Source organism: Muscardinus avellanarius (assembly GCF_963383645.1).
Source record: "Muscardinus avellanarius genome assembly, chromosome: 3".
Taxonomy (NCBI): domain Eukaryota; kingdom Metazoa; phylum Chordata; class Mammalia; order Rodentia; family Gliridae; genus Muscardinus; species Muscardinus avellanarius.
Window position 1 is genome coordinate 150,980,569 of NC_137788.1, and position 18,686 is coordinate 150,999,254.

An 18,686-nucleotide genomic window follows, 5' to 3' on the forward strand; every position below is an offset into this window, starting at 1 on the left:
TGACCTCTCTCCTCGGCCACATCCTACCTGCTTACATTATCACTCAATAAATCCATTAAAATTATTAATTCATCAGTAGATGTATCCATGGGTGAGATTAGAAGCCTTCTGGCTCAATTATTTTACCTGGGAACCTTTTTGCATTGTCAGTACAGTACATGAGCTTTTCCAGGGTACATTCTATATTCAACCCATCACACAGAGGGAATATTAGTGACTGGCAGTTCCCAGCAATGTCCACCTCTGAGAACTGCTGTCAGGTAAAGAAAGTCTCCAAGGTCATATGATATCATGATATAATAAGAAATACATATTTGGTCTTCATCCCAAATTCCTGGCCAAAGAGCTCCTAAAATCCTTATAATTTTCTGAGTGATGAGGCAATAGAAACATTTTTTGTTTGATATGGTCTGATTACCTGGTTTTTTATAAGAGTTTCTAAGATTCGTGAAATATCCGGAATAATTGAGTGTCTTTGTGTATGTCAACAGAATGTAGCCCCCCCCCCCATGAGCTTCAGTTTGGGACCAATTGCCAGAAAGAAGGATGCATGATTAAAGAACTTAAGTTTTCCACCCCATCTTCCAACTCCCGAGGAAAGAACAGGGGCTTGGGATTGAGTCAATCACCAATGCATAATGATTTAATCAATTGCATCTATATAATGGAACTTGCATAAACTATAAATGATAGGGTTCAAAGAGCTCCCAGATTAGTGAATGCAGAGTGGTGCACCCTAATTTTCTGGGGCAAATGCTCCTGGGATTCATTCTCCTCTGTGTGGATCCAAGAAATCCCCATTAACCTTCCTATATGCAAATATTTGCCTCAGAATCTGTTTCCCAGGGAATATGTAAAACATCATATTTCTTCTTTACATCAAAGAAAAATATGAAGTTACTATCAGGATGCCCTATTAAGAAAACAGGGCAGAAGCAAATAAATATTAATATTTTAATTATCCATACCCAGATTAGAATTTTGTAACTCATTGCCAAAGGCTGCTATAAAACTTACATGTCAAGAAACTAAATGGATTGTAAGTAACATGCATCAGTTTAAGGAGTGTTTTGGCCAAAAATGAATCATCAATCATAAATGAGAGCTTAGACTTCAACTATAGCATCAATTGAAGATTTAGCTCTAATTTTCAAAGTGACAATTGCAAATACAGAGATTCAGATATTTGAATGCATATTCACATCAGATGGTAATTCACATCTATTTAAAGACTATTTTAAAAACTATGCTCTTTTAAAAGAACTTCTGAGATGATTCCAAAAATGTAAAACAGAATGGAACATAATGGGAAAGTTTCCTCGCCCTAACAAATTCAACAGATACTTAATAAAATCCTGCTGGTAATTTCAGGAAATGTAGACTTGGGTAAGATACTTCAACATAATCAAGGAACACACAGTATATTGAATGGCTGGGACCATCCTTACCACAGTTAAGTATTTCTGTTGCCTTGTTCTCTTCTCTCCTTCCAGAACTCCAATTAAGTATAGACCTTCTCATTCTATCCTCTGTGACTCTAACCTGCCTTTCAGCCCGATCAGACCTTTTAACGTTCTGAGTTTCACTCCAAATAGTTTTTTGTTTTGTTTTGCTTTTTGGTTTTGCCATACTAGGAATGGAACCAGGAGCATTCTACCTCCAAGCTACACTCCCAGCCCTATTTTTGGTCTTTTTTTTCTTTTTGAAACAGGGTCTTACAGAGTTGTGAACGGCATAGCTAAGTAGCTGAGGCTGTCCACAAACCGCGATCCTCCGAATTCTGTGATTAAAACGCATGCAACACCATGCCTGGCCCCAAATAGTTTTATATGACCTGATTCTTTAATTCTTTATTTAGCCATTCAACATATCGGATGAGTTGTTAATTTTTGTCATTTATTTTATTTTATTTTTCAGTTCAAGAACTTCTCGTTCATTCCTCTGAAAATCTATTATATTGCTTTTTATAGATTGTAGTTCATTGCCCAAATTTTCAAAGTTGGCTTTTATCCCTTTGATCATGGTAACCAGAGCTCTCTTGCATTCTAATTCAAACTCCAGTTTCTGGAGGACTGGTGAATCTAATTCTATCAGCTGTCATTTCCTCTGGTGTGATTTTATTTCCCATTATGCCTAGTTTGCACATTGTTTGTAAAACTAATGTAAGGTCTAATGTTATACTTTAATTTGCTACTATCAGGTACTTAGTGTCTTTAGGAAGCTGAAACTACCTTTTCAAGTCTTAGGATTTGTGGGCCACTCAGAGGACTGTAAGAATGGCTCTATTGGGAGACTAGCTGGTGCATAGTTCACCTTCATATCCAGAGAGTAGTACTTGACTTCTGCCCAAAAGCAGAGAGTAGATTACCAGGGTCCTAATCTTTGGTTTTCCCTATATTCTAACTCTTGCTGTCCCAGATGCATAAGGCTACCAAATGTCCAACTCAACCTTTACAGTCCACCTTCCAAAACAGTAATTACTGCCATTATCATGGCAGTGGTTTCCCTATGTAAGGTTGAATCTGTCTGTGTCTGTCTGTCTGTCTCTCTCTGTCACACACACACACACACACACACACACACACACATACATTTAACCACATGATGCCTTCTGCCATGTTATGACATAGCCAGAAGGCCCTCGTCGGAAGCTAGACCTCAACTTTGGACTTCCCAGCCTCCAAACCTTTCTGTTTATTGTAAATTACCCAATCAGTGGTCCTCCATTGTAGCCACACAACATGGACCAAGACCAAGGCAAAAATTTTAGAGTTTTTATCTGCATCTCTCACCTCTCCTGACCTCAATCCATTACAAACTCATTATCCCATTAGAATATTGATGTTTTTTAAAGTATCTATATTTTATTCATATTTTATAATTATCTCCAGTGTAAAAGTTGTCCCAAATTATCTAATCTACCGTTAATCAGAAACAGAGGTTCACAGAAGGTTAGAGATTGATTGATACCCCTCTTCCAAAAGTATATTAGGCTTATTGTTATCTATAATAAAAAAAAATATATATATATATCCAAGCAGTTACATGACATGGATTTTTAATCAAACCATAGGCAAATCTTCTGAGATTTAATTGCTTTGGTTAAGTGCATACATATGCTTATCTAGGGAGAACGTCTGCAATTCTTCAGTGATTTTCAAATAAATACCTGGTTGCACTTAATCTCTGGAAGGGCAATAACCAACCATGTCCTATTTATTTTGGGGTTCATAATGCCTAAGAAAGCTTTGAATAGCTATGTTTATAATAAAGAAAAGCACTTAGGAGTTGAGAGGTACAAATGCTTAGGTACCAATTTAGAGGAGGGAGAGATACCATCTGTTTGGGCTTTCGTAGAAAAAAGACTTTGTTACAAAAGCAACATTTAAGTAAAGCCATCAATGATATTTTAATTTTCATAAGTATATATCAAGCTGGACACAGTGATGCATACATCTATAATGCCAGTACTTGCAAGGATGAGCCAGAGGATCACATGTCCCAGGCCCTCCTCTGATAACTTCATGAGACCCTATTCCAAATTTAAAAATAAAAAGGGGCTGGGAGTGTAGTTCAGAGAGAGAATACCCCTCATGTTACTATGTTACTGAGGGTTCAAGCCTCAGTAACACACACACACACACACACACACACACACACACACACACACACACACACACATATATGTATAGTGAACAATACTCAAGACCAAATTGGAATGTGAAAATAAGAAGTCTACTTTGTTCCATTTAAAGGCATGAGAGAGATTTAGGGCAAATAAAACTTGTTTTGTTATAGTTGAGGTCCGGATTCTACCCCTAAGGCTCATACATTCAAGACTTGGTCCCCAGTACAGCAATGCTCAGAGTTGGGCTTTGGGAAGTGAATGGATCATGGGGGCTTTGATCCCATCAATGGATCAAGACATTGGTGGATTCATAACTGAATGTTCTCTTGGGAGGTGGTAGAGACTTGATTGGAGGAAATGGGTTCCTGGGCACAGTCCCTGAAGGGGTATATGTTGTCCTGGCCCTTTCTTCTTTCTCTGTTTCCTGGCTGCCATTAGGGGAGCAGCTTCCCTCTTCCACCTGCTCCCTGCCATAACGCTCTGCCTCACCACGAGTCCACAGTGATGGTTCAACATAGTTACCTCCTTTAAGTTGGCTTTCTCTGGTATTTTGTCAGAGCAACAGAAATCTAACACACTCTACTATTTTGACCTCTATGAACCATATACCATGAGACAAAATCCATGTAAAGACCTGGACAGAGTGAAAACCTTATTACCTTAAAATGTGTGTGTGTGTGTGTGTGTGTGTGTGTGTGTGTAGTTTTCAAAAGAGATCTGTGACACTCCCCTTCAATGGAGGGAAAAGAATGAAAAGAGAAAAAATCTGTCTTGTCATTTTGGGGAAGACAATGTATGAACAGGCACAGAGGCATAGGCGTAGCTGAAATTTACAGATGCCGGCGCTTCAGATCTTCCCCATAGACTTGCAGCAGTGGTGCTTCTGTGTTCTGAGCTGGCCACCAGAGCATGGAGTGCCAATGGAACGAAGCTGACCAGGGATGGCCGCAGATTCTCAAGCCCTTTCTTCCTAATGCCAGACATTTTCATTTGGAAGGATTTCAGTGCAAACGATAGGACCGATAATATTTTGTGAACCTTTTCACCCACTAGCTAGTTCAGCATCTGGCACAGATTCAATACATGAGTGAAGAGTAGAAGATTCATAATATATTAAGGAAATAGACTCTAGTGCTAGATAGATCCAATGTTGAAGTCTGAAGACCATCAGTACATAGAGGAGGTTGACCCAGGAGATTTAAGTCAAACAACGTCAGTAGCAGTGTCCAAATCAACTCTGGCTCCAAAAAAAAAAAAAACTTAAGTATGTTCATTTCAAATAAACATCTATAGCAAACATAAACCTTTCAAATGTTACAATGAAGAATTCTGTAGGGTGGTAGAAGAATTGGATCTCCCAGCTAAAGAAGCTCTAAGGCTATAAATTTATCATTATCTGCATGTGCTAGTGATTGTGGGATGGCAGCTCTAAAAGAACAAGCTTAAGAAAAAGATGTGAAACTTAAACATCATTAAGTACGAGAGTTAGCCCACTAGAGGGAAATCCAGCAGCCAAAAATCATACGGAAAAGAAATGTTTGATAAAGTTGACTTTTAAAACATCAAAAAGTAAATATGAAGAACACAAATAAAATCGAGTTCAAGTGAAACACTAGAAGAAAATATACTCTTTTTTGCCCTGGTACTAGAGATTAAACCCAGAGGCATTTTTCCCCTTAGCTATACCTCCAGTCCTTATTTTAAAAAAAGAAAAGAAAAGAAAAGAAAAAACAGTCTTGCTAGGTTGCTGAGGATTTTACTAAGTTGCTGAAGCTAGCTTTAAATCTACAATCTTCCTGTCTCAGTTGCCCAAGTACTAGGATTACAGATGTTTATCATTGCACTGGGCTAAGAAAATATACTTCAATTTATTCAAGTTATGGTATGTTTATATACAAACAACTCTATAACCACCAAAATAGATGAAGCCAAATCTATGTGTGCTATCTCTAAAAGGGTTCAATTATATTGATCTGTAGGAAAAGCTAATTAGATAGTATGTTAAAATGATAGAGGTCCAGGTATATAGTTACAGACTTATGTGTTTAAACACATCTAAGACAATATTCACTGAATCCTTATGAAGTTGTTCATGAATTCTTATGGAGTAGGATTTGATGGGGGGATTTTACTTCCTACAATTTACAACTGCCTATTACTTAAAGTTTTAAAAATAATGAGCTTTGATTGCTTTTATTGTAAAAATAGGTTTGGTAGAGAAAGGACAGGTGAATATAGAAGGGCTATCGTAGCCCAAAGGGTAGAATGTAATGGAGCCTGCGCCAGGGTTCAAATCCTGATGCCGCCACTTACAGGCTGAATGACCTTGGTCGAATGTACCTACCTCACAGGATCATTGTGAGGATTACATGAAATAAGACAGGCACAACATGTTCAGAGTATTTCCTGGAACACAGTAAGTGCTCAACAAATGTGAGGGGATCATGGCATTTTCCTTCAAATAGTACCACTGCAAACTCTTCTGTCCAACACTTTAGCTGTCACGTGGAGCATTTTTCCCCTTTAGGACATATAAAATAGATATTATGATTTAATAATGAATGTCAAGGAGAAAATAATATTTGCTGATAGCCTCTAACTAGTCATTGTGAAAAGTAAGAGCTGTCTGTTTATCCTGCTAGGAGCCCTATGAATGTAGATTGGTCCTGTCTTATGAGAGCTGAGATGAGGATGCTCTAAGATCTAGACTACAGGGCAAGAGCTCACACTGGGATCTGGAAGTTAGAGGTATTAACCACTTTATTTGGGGGTTCTGATGGGGGAATGGAGAATTAATTATTGTCCGTTTATTAGCCAAGCTGCTTTTTCTCCAAGTTCCCTAGGCAAAGTTTCATCAGATAGCTTGACTCTGAAATCTGACCCTGTCTTTATCTGAAACCCAAAGCTAAAGCTGTCCTTATCACCATGTGGCTTTCTGATCAGAAGCAGAGGGGCTTTCTGGAGCCTCCAGGAAGAATCTTTTCAGAAACGCCACATCTGTTGCTTATTTTTCTTCTTCCCAATCCAGTAAGGGCAAGAATTCATGTCAACTCCAGGCCTACATACAGATTTTAGAGGCGTTTGCAGAGAATGACCCTGTTTCCAGTAGGATCGACTTTAAATCCACTTATAGAAGAGTTTCAAGACCCTGAGGTCCATTTCCAGACCCAGAGAAAGTCAACCAACAATGAGGAACCACAGCTTTGGTCTAAAGCCGATGTGTGCCAAGGATTTCTAATAACCTGTGGGGTTTTGCTAAAAAATTCATTCCATTTCCGAGATGACTTAGAAATGCTACAGATTATATTCCCAACGTGTTAATACACCACACACTTTTCATTAGTTGATTAACACACATCTGTTAAACACCTGCTATGGTGTGGGCAATGCTTTAGGGAGTAGCCTGAACACATCAGGCAAGATGCTGACCCAGGTGTAAGAAGGGAGGGAGCGTGCTAACGCCAGGGGTCTGCGGAGTGACAGTGTGACAGGCAGACATAGAGCACGGAGACAGGCATTTGTGCTCTCAGGGAACTCTGCCCGCCCTGAGTAAAGTTTATTTAAACCGGGAGCAGCTAAAAGACATACTGCTTTGTATTTGTTTGTTTGTTTTTTGTTTTTCTTATTCATTTATGGGATGTGTGTGTGTGTGTGTGTGTGTGTTACCCGAGATTGAACCTGGGGCATTGTACTTCTGATCTACCCCTCCAGCCCTATTTTATCTTTTATTTTGAAACAAATTCTAAGTTTCTGAGGGTCTCACTAAATTGCTGAGGCTGGTTTGAAACCTGCAATCCTCTTGTCTCACCTCCCAAGAACTGGGATTACAGGCGTGCATCACTGTGCCTGTCTGTTTTAAAAGAGTTTGAAAGATTGAGGGTCCTTCTGTAAAGAAATCTAGTTAGTTTATCTATTCGGACATTTTGAATCACTCTGTCCTTCAGTCCTTTTAGAGTGGATGTTTTGAATTCCCAGAAAACACTCCTGTTCTCTAGAACCTAGTTTGAGAAGCGCTGGTGTGAACAGAGGCCATGCACTGGTGGTACTGTGGAAAACACACAGTATCTGCAGGGCAGTCACTCTTAACTCTGCTCGGTGCTGCGGGGATGTCCCGCATGCTGCCTTTGAGGACTAGAGACAGGAATGCTGCCTCTGTCGATGCCTAGAATAGGGCCACAATGTGTTATTTGGCAATGAGAATAAACATTTTCCACCATGTGCAAAACTTGAAAGAATGTCACCATGCTAGGCAAAAGGAGCCAGAAACATATAGGATTCTATGTCTATGGTATACAAAGCATGTTGTGGCACAGGAATCAGAGTGGTGTTATACTGGGGGAGTAGTGACCAGAAGTGGGCATAAGAGGGTCCTTCAGGGTGCTGAGAGTTTATTGTACTACTTACATGACTGCATTCATTTTGAAAAAAGAGGCAAGAAGGAAGAAAGGAGGAAGAGGGAGGCAGGAAGTAATACACAATGAGCATGTACTCTGCAGTTCTTCCACATCTTCTGTCTTGTCTGTCTGTCTGTCTGTCTGTCTGTCTGTCTGTCTGTCTGTCTCTCTCTCTCTCTCTCTCTCTCTCTCTCTCTCTCTCTCTCTCTCCTTCACACTTTTCTTGACAAGGACTTGGTTTGTAGATCTAGCACTGGAAGGGACCATTCATTATTTGCTCAGTGGAAAAGCACAGATCCCACAAACCCTCTACTGCCTTCATTGCAGGTCTGGCAGTGTATATGAAGATCACACCCAAGAGGATGCCTTTCCATGCACCCACTTCTGAAACATGAAGAGGCTCCCAGGCTGCTTGATTCATTGCTGCCCATCCCACGATTATGGATACAGTGACTGGTGACCTAGACCAAGTTCTCCTTTTAGTTAGCTCATTCCTCCAACTCCCGGGCTCAAACTGAGACTCTGTTTGACTCTCCTAAGGCTGGTTCCAGCTTATGAACTGAGTAAATTGTGGAGTAAACGTTGCCAGGTTACAATTTTCTACTGTGGGTGTGGATCTCTTTGCTGGCCATTTGCCTCAGCATATCACTAGCGATGCCAAATTTTCAATTACACCTCAAAGCAGTACTGGCCCCCTGTGCTTCCCCCTCTCTCCCTTTACTATCCCCCTTTGGAGTTCAGGAAGCCGGTCAGACCCAGAATCTGGGCTCCAAACAGACAATGCCAACTGCTCTCAGTTCTCAAGTGGGGATGGGACAGTTTGACTCAGCTCTGGTAGTTTTAATTCAGCCATTCTGTCAAAGCTGCTTCAAAGCAAAACTCCGCTGAATGCTGCCCCTAAAATAACTTGTGTTTCATCCAAATTAACACAATACCAATAAATCAAGTTTCTGAACAGTCCCCCCTCCTTGTCCCTGAGGTTCATCTCATCCCAGCCCTCCATGCTGGGGTGGGACTCTAGTTAGGGAGAGGTTCAGGATGTGGTGAAAGGCAGGGATGTGGTAAGTGATAGGAGGGCTCGAGGTTAGGGCTGAAGGGTCAGAAATAGGATAGGAAAAGGTCCAGGGACAGAAGCTAGGTCAAGAATAGGCGGGTGAGATGAATCCTACATAGGAACCAAGAAGAGATCGATCAATCTGAGCTCATTTCAAGAGCAGAAAGAGTATGGCACAGATGTTTTTCATGAAAGATCCATCTCTATATTTGTATTTTAAGAGGTAGAAATTATTTTAGAAGTTGAGTCTAAAGCACTCTCTCCCACACCCAGAGATCCTCCATCACTCCAGTTCATCAGTTCAATAGGCAAGAATCTGCACTGGTCACTCAGAGTAAACAGTACAGAAGGGCTCTCTGATAAGCTTTTGGTGTTGTTGTTTTTCTTAACATTTAGAATAATACATTGCTGGTATTTTTCTAATTAATCATCAACTATAGATATAGTATTTATATATAGTGATAACATAGGTTCATAACATCAGTTTTGAAAGGGAAAGTTTTATTCTGTATATTGTGTTACCTTTTACAAAATAAAATTATATAATTGAAAATAATAGGGGGAAAGACACATCACATTCCTCAATAAGAAAAAAAAATGATGTTGTAGTCATATCGAATGTCACTTGGTCCAAAGAGCTCAGTGAATGTCACCTTGTGACCACACCACTCCTGTTTAGAATAGTGAATCTGGAGCTTGCCAGGCCATGTCCTCCAGTGTTTGGGCAAATTTCCATCTCATCTCCTTTCTTGATGAACTTTCTACCTTAATCAAACTCACTGCCAGGGCCAATCCTCAATATTCTACATAAATTCTGGAGATGAGAAAAACCCTTGGGTCCCCTTACCACTCTGATACTCACACCAAAGACTCTTTCTTGCTGAAACTGGATATCTCTTCCAAGACCTGTCCTGAATCTCCAGCCAAGAGGGGCTTCCATCCTGTCTCCCATGGGATTTTCTTTGGATGTTTTCCTCTACCTCAGTCTTCTTCCCATGCAAATATTTAACAAATATTTTTTTATTTTCCTGCCCACTCACTTTAATATTGCATATTTGTGTGGGTATGGATTGTGTTTAATTATAGGTGCTGTTGTTTACTGGGCATGCATAACCATGCTTACCTCTTTACATGCATGTTCCCTTAAAAGAAGCTTATGATGAGTTCTTATCATAATTTTGCAGATGAAGAAATTTCAAGAAAGGTCCAAGGCTTTGTCCTAGGTCACACAAGTTTTAAGAAGATGAGTCAAGAAACTGACTCTGGTCTTTTTAGCCAATCATCCTACCCTACAAAATTTTGATCTCTTCTAGCACAATGATGGATGGATGGATGGATGGATGGATGGATGGATGGATGGAGAGTGTATCTAGTTGGCCTAAACCAAAAGTGTTACCTTTCTTTACCACGAGTTATTCACACTTACACCAGGTTAGGATGTGAAAGATTATGTAAATTCTAAATAATCCTTCCTCTATTGTAGAAAATTCATATTGCTCCCAACCTTAGTTTCAATCAAGGCCAAATTAATGCCCTCAAAACAAAGAATAAGTATGTATGCTTTAAGTCACTTAAGAAACATAGACTGTTGGAAAGGCTTTGTGATGGCAAGTCCTACTTCATACCCCCATTCCCTAGGTTTCCATCATCGAGCCCGGGTTGGTTTACCCTTCCCTAGCCACCAGTGTCTTCACTCGTAAGACAGAATAGGCACCTCTCCCTCCCAGATGGCAAAGCAAGTGATGTCCAGTTGTGGAGGTGAGAAGTTGACCCAAAATGCACCATAATAATTTTCCATCTCCTCCAATCTCTCATGCCAAGGAATCTAATAAACTTGTGGAAGCCACAAGGACTTGACTTAGAGAAAAACGTCAAATGGAGGCTCCCCCGTTTCCAACTCAGCGCACCTCTGCACACTCCCGCCACCCCCTACACGATTCAGCTTGACTGGCACTGTCATTCCTTAGGCACTGAGAGTTGTTATTTCTAGACAGTTTTTTCCTTTTTCCAGTTGGCATTTGTCCTTATAGTTGTTGTTTGTTTTTTATCTTCTTCTACTGATGCTTGAAATTAAGGCAGATTTCAGTCTGTATCCATGTTCTTGCTGAAGATGATATAAGTCTCTAACAAACTCAGAAATCCTTAAACTTCACCAGCGAAAAATCCTAGTGAGCTTTGGGAAGTCTATGTAGCATTTATGATCTAAAAGAAAAAAAAAAAATTTTCTCCTGATTCATCCAAACCCTTCCATTTCCATCCAAGGATAAATATCAGTTTCCTCTCCACCTGGCCCTTTAGATACAATAGATGGATATTCCCACATCCGCTATGGAGAGTTCTACAAGGGAATGTATCACATCGTTTGGAAACAGAACTCCTAAGTGCTATGAGTGAAACATATCATGTCGGGGCCCACTCGGCTGGACCGAGATGACACCCAGGCTTGTTGCCAGCGTGGACTCAAGATGGCGCCTAGGCATGTTGCCAAGTCACGAGGCTCACGAGGCTGGTGGTGCCCTGAGCCTGCGCAGTGAGCCCTATCAGGCGTCCTACGGATGTGTAGTGACGCAGCGTCTCGTGCTACCACCAGCCCGCCTATGAGAGGGTTAGAAATGCGCATGCCCTAGCTGTGGGAAGCTTGGGGTTGGTGGAGTGATGAGGGAGGGGTTATGAGACTGATATATTTGCCTGCTGTGCGCATTGAGGGGGAACGCCGGGCAACGCAGGGGCACGCAGGAGAAGCATTAAAGAGGAAGCATCGTCAACAGATTCGGCGTTTGTGTCTTCCTTCTTGGGGCTCTGCAGGCCGGAGCCCTAGGGACGCGACAGTATCAGTGATCATTTTTCTTCCATCCCCTTGTTGCAGCCCAGGGGCTGAAATCACCTATTGTCTTGAAAATAATCTTTGTAGGATCAAGTCCAAAAAAAAAAAAAAAAAAAAGTACACCAGTTACCCTCGTCCAGGTTTTCTATTATCTAAGGTGAGACAGGAAACCCCACATCCTTAACTCTCTCACTCACAATCTATAATAGACAAAGTTCTTGGAACTCAAGTTCAGGAAAGAAGTCAGCTATGTACATTTTGGCAAAGACACAGACCTGGGATTCAGTTTGAGCAACTATAACATAAAATAATAAAGTCTGAATGCAAACAGCAAAAAAAAATGCACCCATATCACAGCTCAGAGCATGCCAGAGATGATCTAATAATTATACATTTTTAATGTTTCAGTAAGGTACTTAATTGGCATTTTGTGGGACACTGCTGGCAATGTCAGGGCTGGCACCTAGCCCACATCCTGCTCCCCTGGCAGCTCCCCACCTTTCCTATTAGCTCAAACCACATGGAGAGATGAGAGCAGGACAGAATGAGACACCTTCCACTTTTACAAATATATTGGATTCCACCCAGAAAAAAAAAAGCAGGGAAGGCTGAAGAGAAATGTAGGCAAGTGTCCCCAGCCTCTTCACTGAGTGTGTGGGGAAATCATACAAAGCAAAGCCATCTGGGCAGCCATTTATGGTTCTTAAGTGCTTTCCTGAGGTATCCTCTCAATCCTTACACTCAGGTCTAAAGAACTCATTTTTATTGTCCCCTCTTACAGACATATAAATGGAGGCTGAGGGAGATTGAGAGACTACCTGAGGATCAACAGCTGGGCGGTGCCAGAAATGAAGGAGGACCCTCCCCCCCCCTGGGCTGTGGCTGTGGCAGTGGCAGTCTCCCTCTTCACTCAGGCCCACATGAATTCATCTGTGGTCAAGGTGCCAAGGCCAGAAATTTAGAAAAGTCTCCATAGAAACCTGATTCCCGCACTTTCAGCACAGAGATGAGGCTTTAAACTGAGGTGGGGAAAAAAAACACTTTCCCCTTCCCCACTTGTGCAAGAAATCATAGCAGGAGGAAAACTGGTACTTCTTTGTGACATGGTTTACTTTGTGACCCCAAAAAAGGCAGAAAGGGCGATGTAAAGACTCCTTGAAGAGGGAGTCTTCTACAATCATATCATGGGGGCATTTGTCACGTGGAGCTTGTCTTCCTGGATCTCTGTTCTTTCTTCCTTCCCTGGACAATTTTTTTCAGTGCTGGGGATTGAACTCAGGGCCTCATGCACACTGCTCCACCACTGAGCTACATTCCCAACTATTCTGAGGCACTCTTAAAATACCAGGAAACTCGGGCGTGACCTCACATTCTGCTCAGATATATTCACTGTCTTTCCCAAAAGTGTGGAAAGTAGCACAAGCCTGTCTGTCACCCCTGTACACAAGGAGAAGGATTTGCTTGAACTGGTAAGTCTTTGGGGACTCTGTAATTAAGAGTACTCCAGCTGATCCCCTCTCAGAAGCCCTGTGAGCTCCCCTAGTTTTAGTCCTTGGTAAGCAGAGAATGGAAACAAACATCAAACCCATCATGAAAGAGCAACTGGTTCTCTTATTTAAAGTATTTCAGAGTTCTAATTTCTACTAAGGAGACAGAAAGAGGGCAAATGGAGTGACTTTGTAGGAGCCAGGCTGGGGACCCAGAGCCATTTGATAACCAAATCCTGATCAACCGGAGTATCAGGGCATGCAGGTGTTATTTTATTGCTCTTGTTACTTGAGAACCAAGTAGAGCCTGGCGAACATAATTAAATCTTTTTCTGATAATTGAGAATCTTGCAATGCCCTGGAGTGATCATTCTAAATATCAATTATCAATCCCCTCTGGCGGGAAGACAGGAGATGGAGCTCAACCTGCAGTGAGGTCTGGGCCAACTGTGGGACATTCCATTTTCACTGCGTCCCTCGTACCAATTTACTACATTCTTCTTTCCCTAGACAGTGAGTGCAAGAAAAATTGTGTTATTAGAGGCTTTCAGTTGCCTGGATAACAGTTAATCAAGGTTTCTAGCAACTTATCAGAAATCGGAAAGATGCTGAGATGTTTGTTACTTCTATCAAATCATCTATCCAGGTAAAAAATTTTAGATGTGTTTCACAAATTTGTTGAGATCTACTCCCACCTTCGACACATCTGACCCAGATGTGTTTTTGCCATGTGTGTATCAGACAAAATGAGTCAAAAGATGGGGTGTGTGTGTGTGTGTGTGTGTGTGTGTGTGTGTGTGTTTATTCGTTAGTGGGAACTTAATCAAGGGGCATTCTGCTTCTGAGCTACAACCCCTATTTTTTATTTTGAAATGATATCTCACTAGGTTATAAAGGCCCTCTCTAAGTTGCTGAGGATAGCCAGGTACTGTGATTCTCCTGTCTCAGCCTCATCTGGATTTTAAAGTTCTTGATTGCTGGGACCAATTCCTCTAAATAGTCAAGTGACATTTGATAAACCCAACTCATTTCTAAGACTTTATTTCCTCACCTGTACACCTGAAGGCTGAGCTTACTGGTTCTTAAATGTTTTAGAAATAAGAATCACGGGAAAACTAAGAAAGCTTTTCATAGCAGAGGAAAAAAACATAAATGCACAATATTTACATTCTAAATCCAGGAACAAGTTCACAGACACCACACACACACACACACACACACACACACACACACACACACACACACACACACACCATAGCCCACTGTTTGGTGACCTGCATCCATGAACATCAGGTTTTTAAATCCTGGTATAGAAGACCCCTCAGGCCTTTGTGAGCTCTGACACCTTCCAAATCCAGTTAAACACAATCATCTTCCCATGACCATCGAGCAGTGATTCTCAACTTTAGCTGTGCATTAAGACCCTTCCAAGAAGTTTTTAAAATTGTAATGCTCTGGTTGCTCTTCAGATAAATTAAATCCAAAACTTTGGCAGTTGGTTCCCAGTATTAGTATGTTTTAGCACTCTCCAAGTGATTCCAGTGGCAGACAGGTTTGCAAACCACTGCTTCAATGATGTGGTTTAGTTCTGTTCACTTCTAATTTTAAGAATTAGGACTGAACAGAATTCTATGGAAGTTGGTAGGTGGATGCCTGGGCTCTTGCCCCCAGTGATGCAGATGCCGCTGGCCAGCTCCGGCCTGAGAACATGCACTATTAGCAAGCATCCCAGGCCACTCGGATGCAGAATGCAATTCAGAAGCCCAGTAACATAGCCATGTAGCAGGAGGAGCCCGAATGAGCCCTTTCCCCAGCAACCCTTTCCTCCCAGTCAGCTCTACGAGCTCCCAGCAGGTCTCCAATCTTGTTCAGAGAGAGTTTTAATAGGGCTCCTTCATTTGCCAGACAAGCCTTTTCCATCTTTCCCAACTGGATCTTTTAGCCACAGCCTCCCCTCCTGCCAGGTTCAATTATTTAAGCAGGGGAATCATCAGCACTGTCCTGTTTAATATTTAAACGCCGCAGCATCTCTTAGGTCAGCTGCAAGGTGAGAGCCGGCTCCTGTTCCAATGCCTGGTTAGCAAGCCGGGCCACTGACTGCCAGAAGGAACTGCTTGTGCACTGTTCCGAGGCCGGCCAGCCAGGCAGAGACCCAGCCCGCCAGCTTCTGCGCCATCTACCCCTTCCTACCTGTAGCGTGCGCAGCAGGACCTGCAGCCCACTGGCTTCTTGTTCGGCCATCCCCTCTGCAAGTCCTAGGGCACCGGCTGCCTGAGGCCTGATCTGGGCTGAAGAGGAGGCTGTCGGGCTGACCTCACTGCCTGCCTCGCGGGACACTGCAGCACGGAGGCCTCAGCTGCACATGCTGCGAAGTGTGAAGTCATTGCCGTGCAACCCTATACCTTGGCACAGGCGTGAATGCCCCCCGACTCCCACTGTGGGGATTAGGTGAGCCCAGCTCTGGGGAGGGCTGGGCATTTGGGCTCAGGGGTAGGGAGGGCATCCGTGTGAGTCACTCACCCACCTCCAGGCCCATACAGGAGCAGCTACCCTGGATGGCTGACAGGCATTCCCAGCTGACCTGGTCAGGCTCCCTGCTGAAGCTCTCCCTGCCCTCCCCACCCCTTTATTTTGGTCTGTTGCCGGCTCCCAGTTGTAACAGGAGACCCAAGAGTGCTTGCACAACTGTGGCAACTCAGGGCACAGAAGCCCAGGGCCCCTTGAGGTCCTAAGCTTAGGGACAGGAGATCTGGCTGAGAAGAAAGATAATTCCTCTGGATATTTTCTATGGACCCTGTGCTGTATCTTTTCATTTTCACAGTAACCCTGTAGAGCTAGATCTTAATATTCCTGTCTATTTTACAAGGGAGAAAACTGATGCATGAAAATCTTAAGCCCCAAGAGCACAGCGCTTAAGAGGACGTGCCCAGCCTCAAATTGACAAGCTGGCACCAAAGGGCAAACGCTAAGCATTGCACTGCCCTACCTCTTGCTGCTACCAATGCATTGATCGAAGGACAGAAGAGCCTCTGTCCACTACTGGGGGAGGAAGCTCCCAGGAAACACCCCCTGCAGAGCTGGGCACTGGATGAGCATCAAAAGCACCCAGTCCTTGGGTGCACAAGTACAGATACAGTAAACTAAGGAAAGGGAGTCCACAACCCCAGATCTTACTGGGCCTACGTATCCTGAGTCCTGAGTGTCAGGGGTCAGCATGGACACAGCCTCGGGTCAAGGGTGAATTCCTATGGTTCTTGCCCTCAAGAAACTTCCATTCTTAATGGATTTAAATATGAGGACCTCCTGTCTTGGGAACTAAATATAAACTCACATTTATGGAGCCAGGGTCTCCCTATCATTTCCAAAACACCCCTGACTACCAGAGAGCAGAAATAAAGACTCCTCAAAAATATCTGCTTCCTATGAGAAGGTGGAGCTCCTTAGAGCCTGTTGTTGTTGTTGTTGTTGTTGTTGTTTGTTTTCTATTTTGTGTGTGTGTGTGTGTGTGTGTGTGTGTGTGTGTGTGTGTGTGGTGCTGGGGATGAAACCCAGAGGCTTTCTACATTCAGGCTACACTCCCAGACCTATTTTCTATTTTATTTAGAAACAGGGTCTCACTAAGTTGCTGGGAGCCTCACTAAGTACCTGAGGCTGGCTTCGAACCTGTGTGATCCTCCTGTCTCAGCCTCCCAAGTACTGAGATTACAAGTGTGTGCCACCACACCTGGCAGGGCCTGTTTTTAACATCCTCTGTGGTGGAGAAAGAAGGGAGATGGTATTATCTAAAGCTCAGATCACCCTGTGGTTCTCAATTAGAAGATGAAGAGAGATAAGAAAAAGGAAAAATAAAACCTCCTTCCCAACATATAGCTAAGGAAGGGTTTAAAGATAAAAACACCTTTATAGGCAAAGTCATAAAAACTATCTCGGGAGAGCTAAAGGTATTGGGGGTCACACTTTCAAATGTTAGTAAAATGATCTCCATTTGAAAGGGTGTCAGTTCAGCTCTCCAGAATTGCATAGGGCAGAGGTAAGATAAAATCTATCCATAAAAGGATCTCTCTTTTCCACTTAGGATAACTTTCCCCTTGTGCATCGGAAACCTGATTTTCTGCAAACCCCTTGTATGTTGAGGTAAGGAGAGGGTTTCCTCTTTCTTTGGGGACATATCTGCCTCCTGTGCCCAGCATGGCAGTTCTCCCTGTCATCCCCAGCAAATCTCCATCCTCTGAAAAGTCATTGCCCACTTGTCTATGTGGTGACACATGGATGACAGATAAAGAATAAAGCCCTGGTCCTTGCCCTCTGATATCCTGACCAACTTAGGGTGCAGATGTGCCTTGTCCATTCACCATCAACCTTCAGCACTTCCCTCCTTCAGACCTCAGCAGAGCCTGTGGGGATGCTAGCAGCCCTGCCTCCTGCCTGCAAGGTCATTCTTTACCCTAATGCTCAGGGAAATCCCCAGCAGCAACCCCATCCAAATTTCCCTCTCCTGAATTCTATCTTAGTGACAACCCTGTTCTATTAATGGATTGATTAATTTAGGCTTAAGTATGCTCTTCCCCATTTGACATTTGAATTTTAGCAGGGACATAGGCAGAAGCTAAGACCCAGATCTGGAATCCTCCTGGATAACAGAATCTCTTACCCAGATGTAGATTGCTCCTGCAGGGCAGCCCTAGGGGAACATCGGTCCCTAGGGCAGGCCAGGGAGACAGAGAAATGACTGCCTACCTGTTTTATATACATCATATCCTTTTAAGGAAGCATCAAGGGGATCCAGAAGGCAGAAGATAGCAAAAGCCCAGGAAGAACTGTACTTTGGCATCAAAGAAAGACACATTTAATATAATCCAGATATTTCTGCTGCAGTTCTGGTCCCTGAGACCACCTGCCAGCTAACTGAGATGCTGCAGGGGCTAACAATAAATGCCAAGGTCGTTATACTCAAGTTTGGGTTGATCACAGCAAACAGATGCCATCACAGACAGAAAAGAAGAGCATGGGGTGGGACCCAGGACAGCCCGGGCACTGGCTTTTAGATGTCCTTTGGCAGCAAAGTCCAGGCAGCCAATACTAGCTTTTCCAGCAACAATGTATGTAATACACAGAGTATCACCAACCGGGAATGCTCACTGAGCTGCAGGTCTAGTTCTTAGGGGGTTTTGTATTCCTCTTCTCTGAGCCACACTGGAGATTAAACCCAGGGGTTCTTTACCATTGAGCTACCTTCTCATATTTTTTATTTTTTTACTTTGAACCAGGTTCTTTCTAAGCTGTTCAGGCTAACCTGAAA

General features: G+C 42.7%; 1 protein-coding gene across 1 annotated transcript in view; it reads right to left on the reverse strand.

Moving 5' to 3' along the window:
• Positions 1-15,628, reverse strand: part of AGBL1 (AGBL carboxypeptidase 1) — a gene marked incomplete at both ends in the record, with an annotated part of 531,035 nt that extends 515,407 nt beyond the window's left edge. Inside the window, one exon of the mRNA XM_080692476.1 lies at positions 15,578-15,628. Coding sequence (XP_080548602.1) covers positions 15,578-15,628 — 51 coding nt within the window. The remainder of the gene's footprint in view (positions 1-15,577) is intronic.
• Between the last annotated feature and the right edge of the window lie 3,058 nt (positions 15,629-18,686).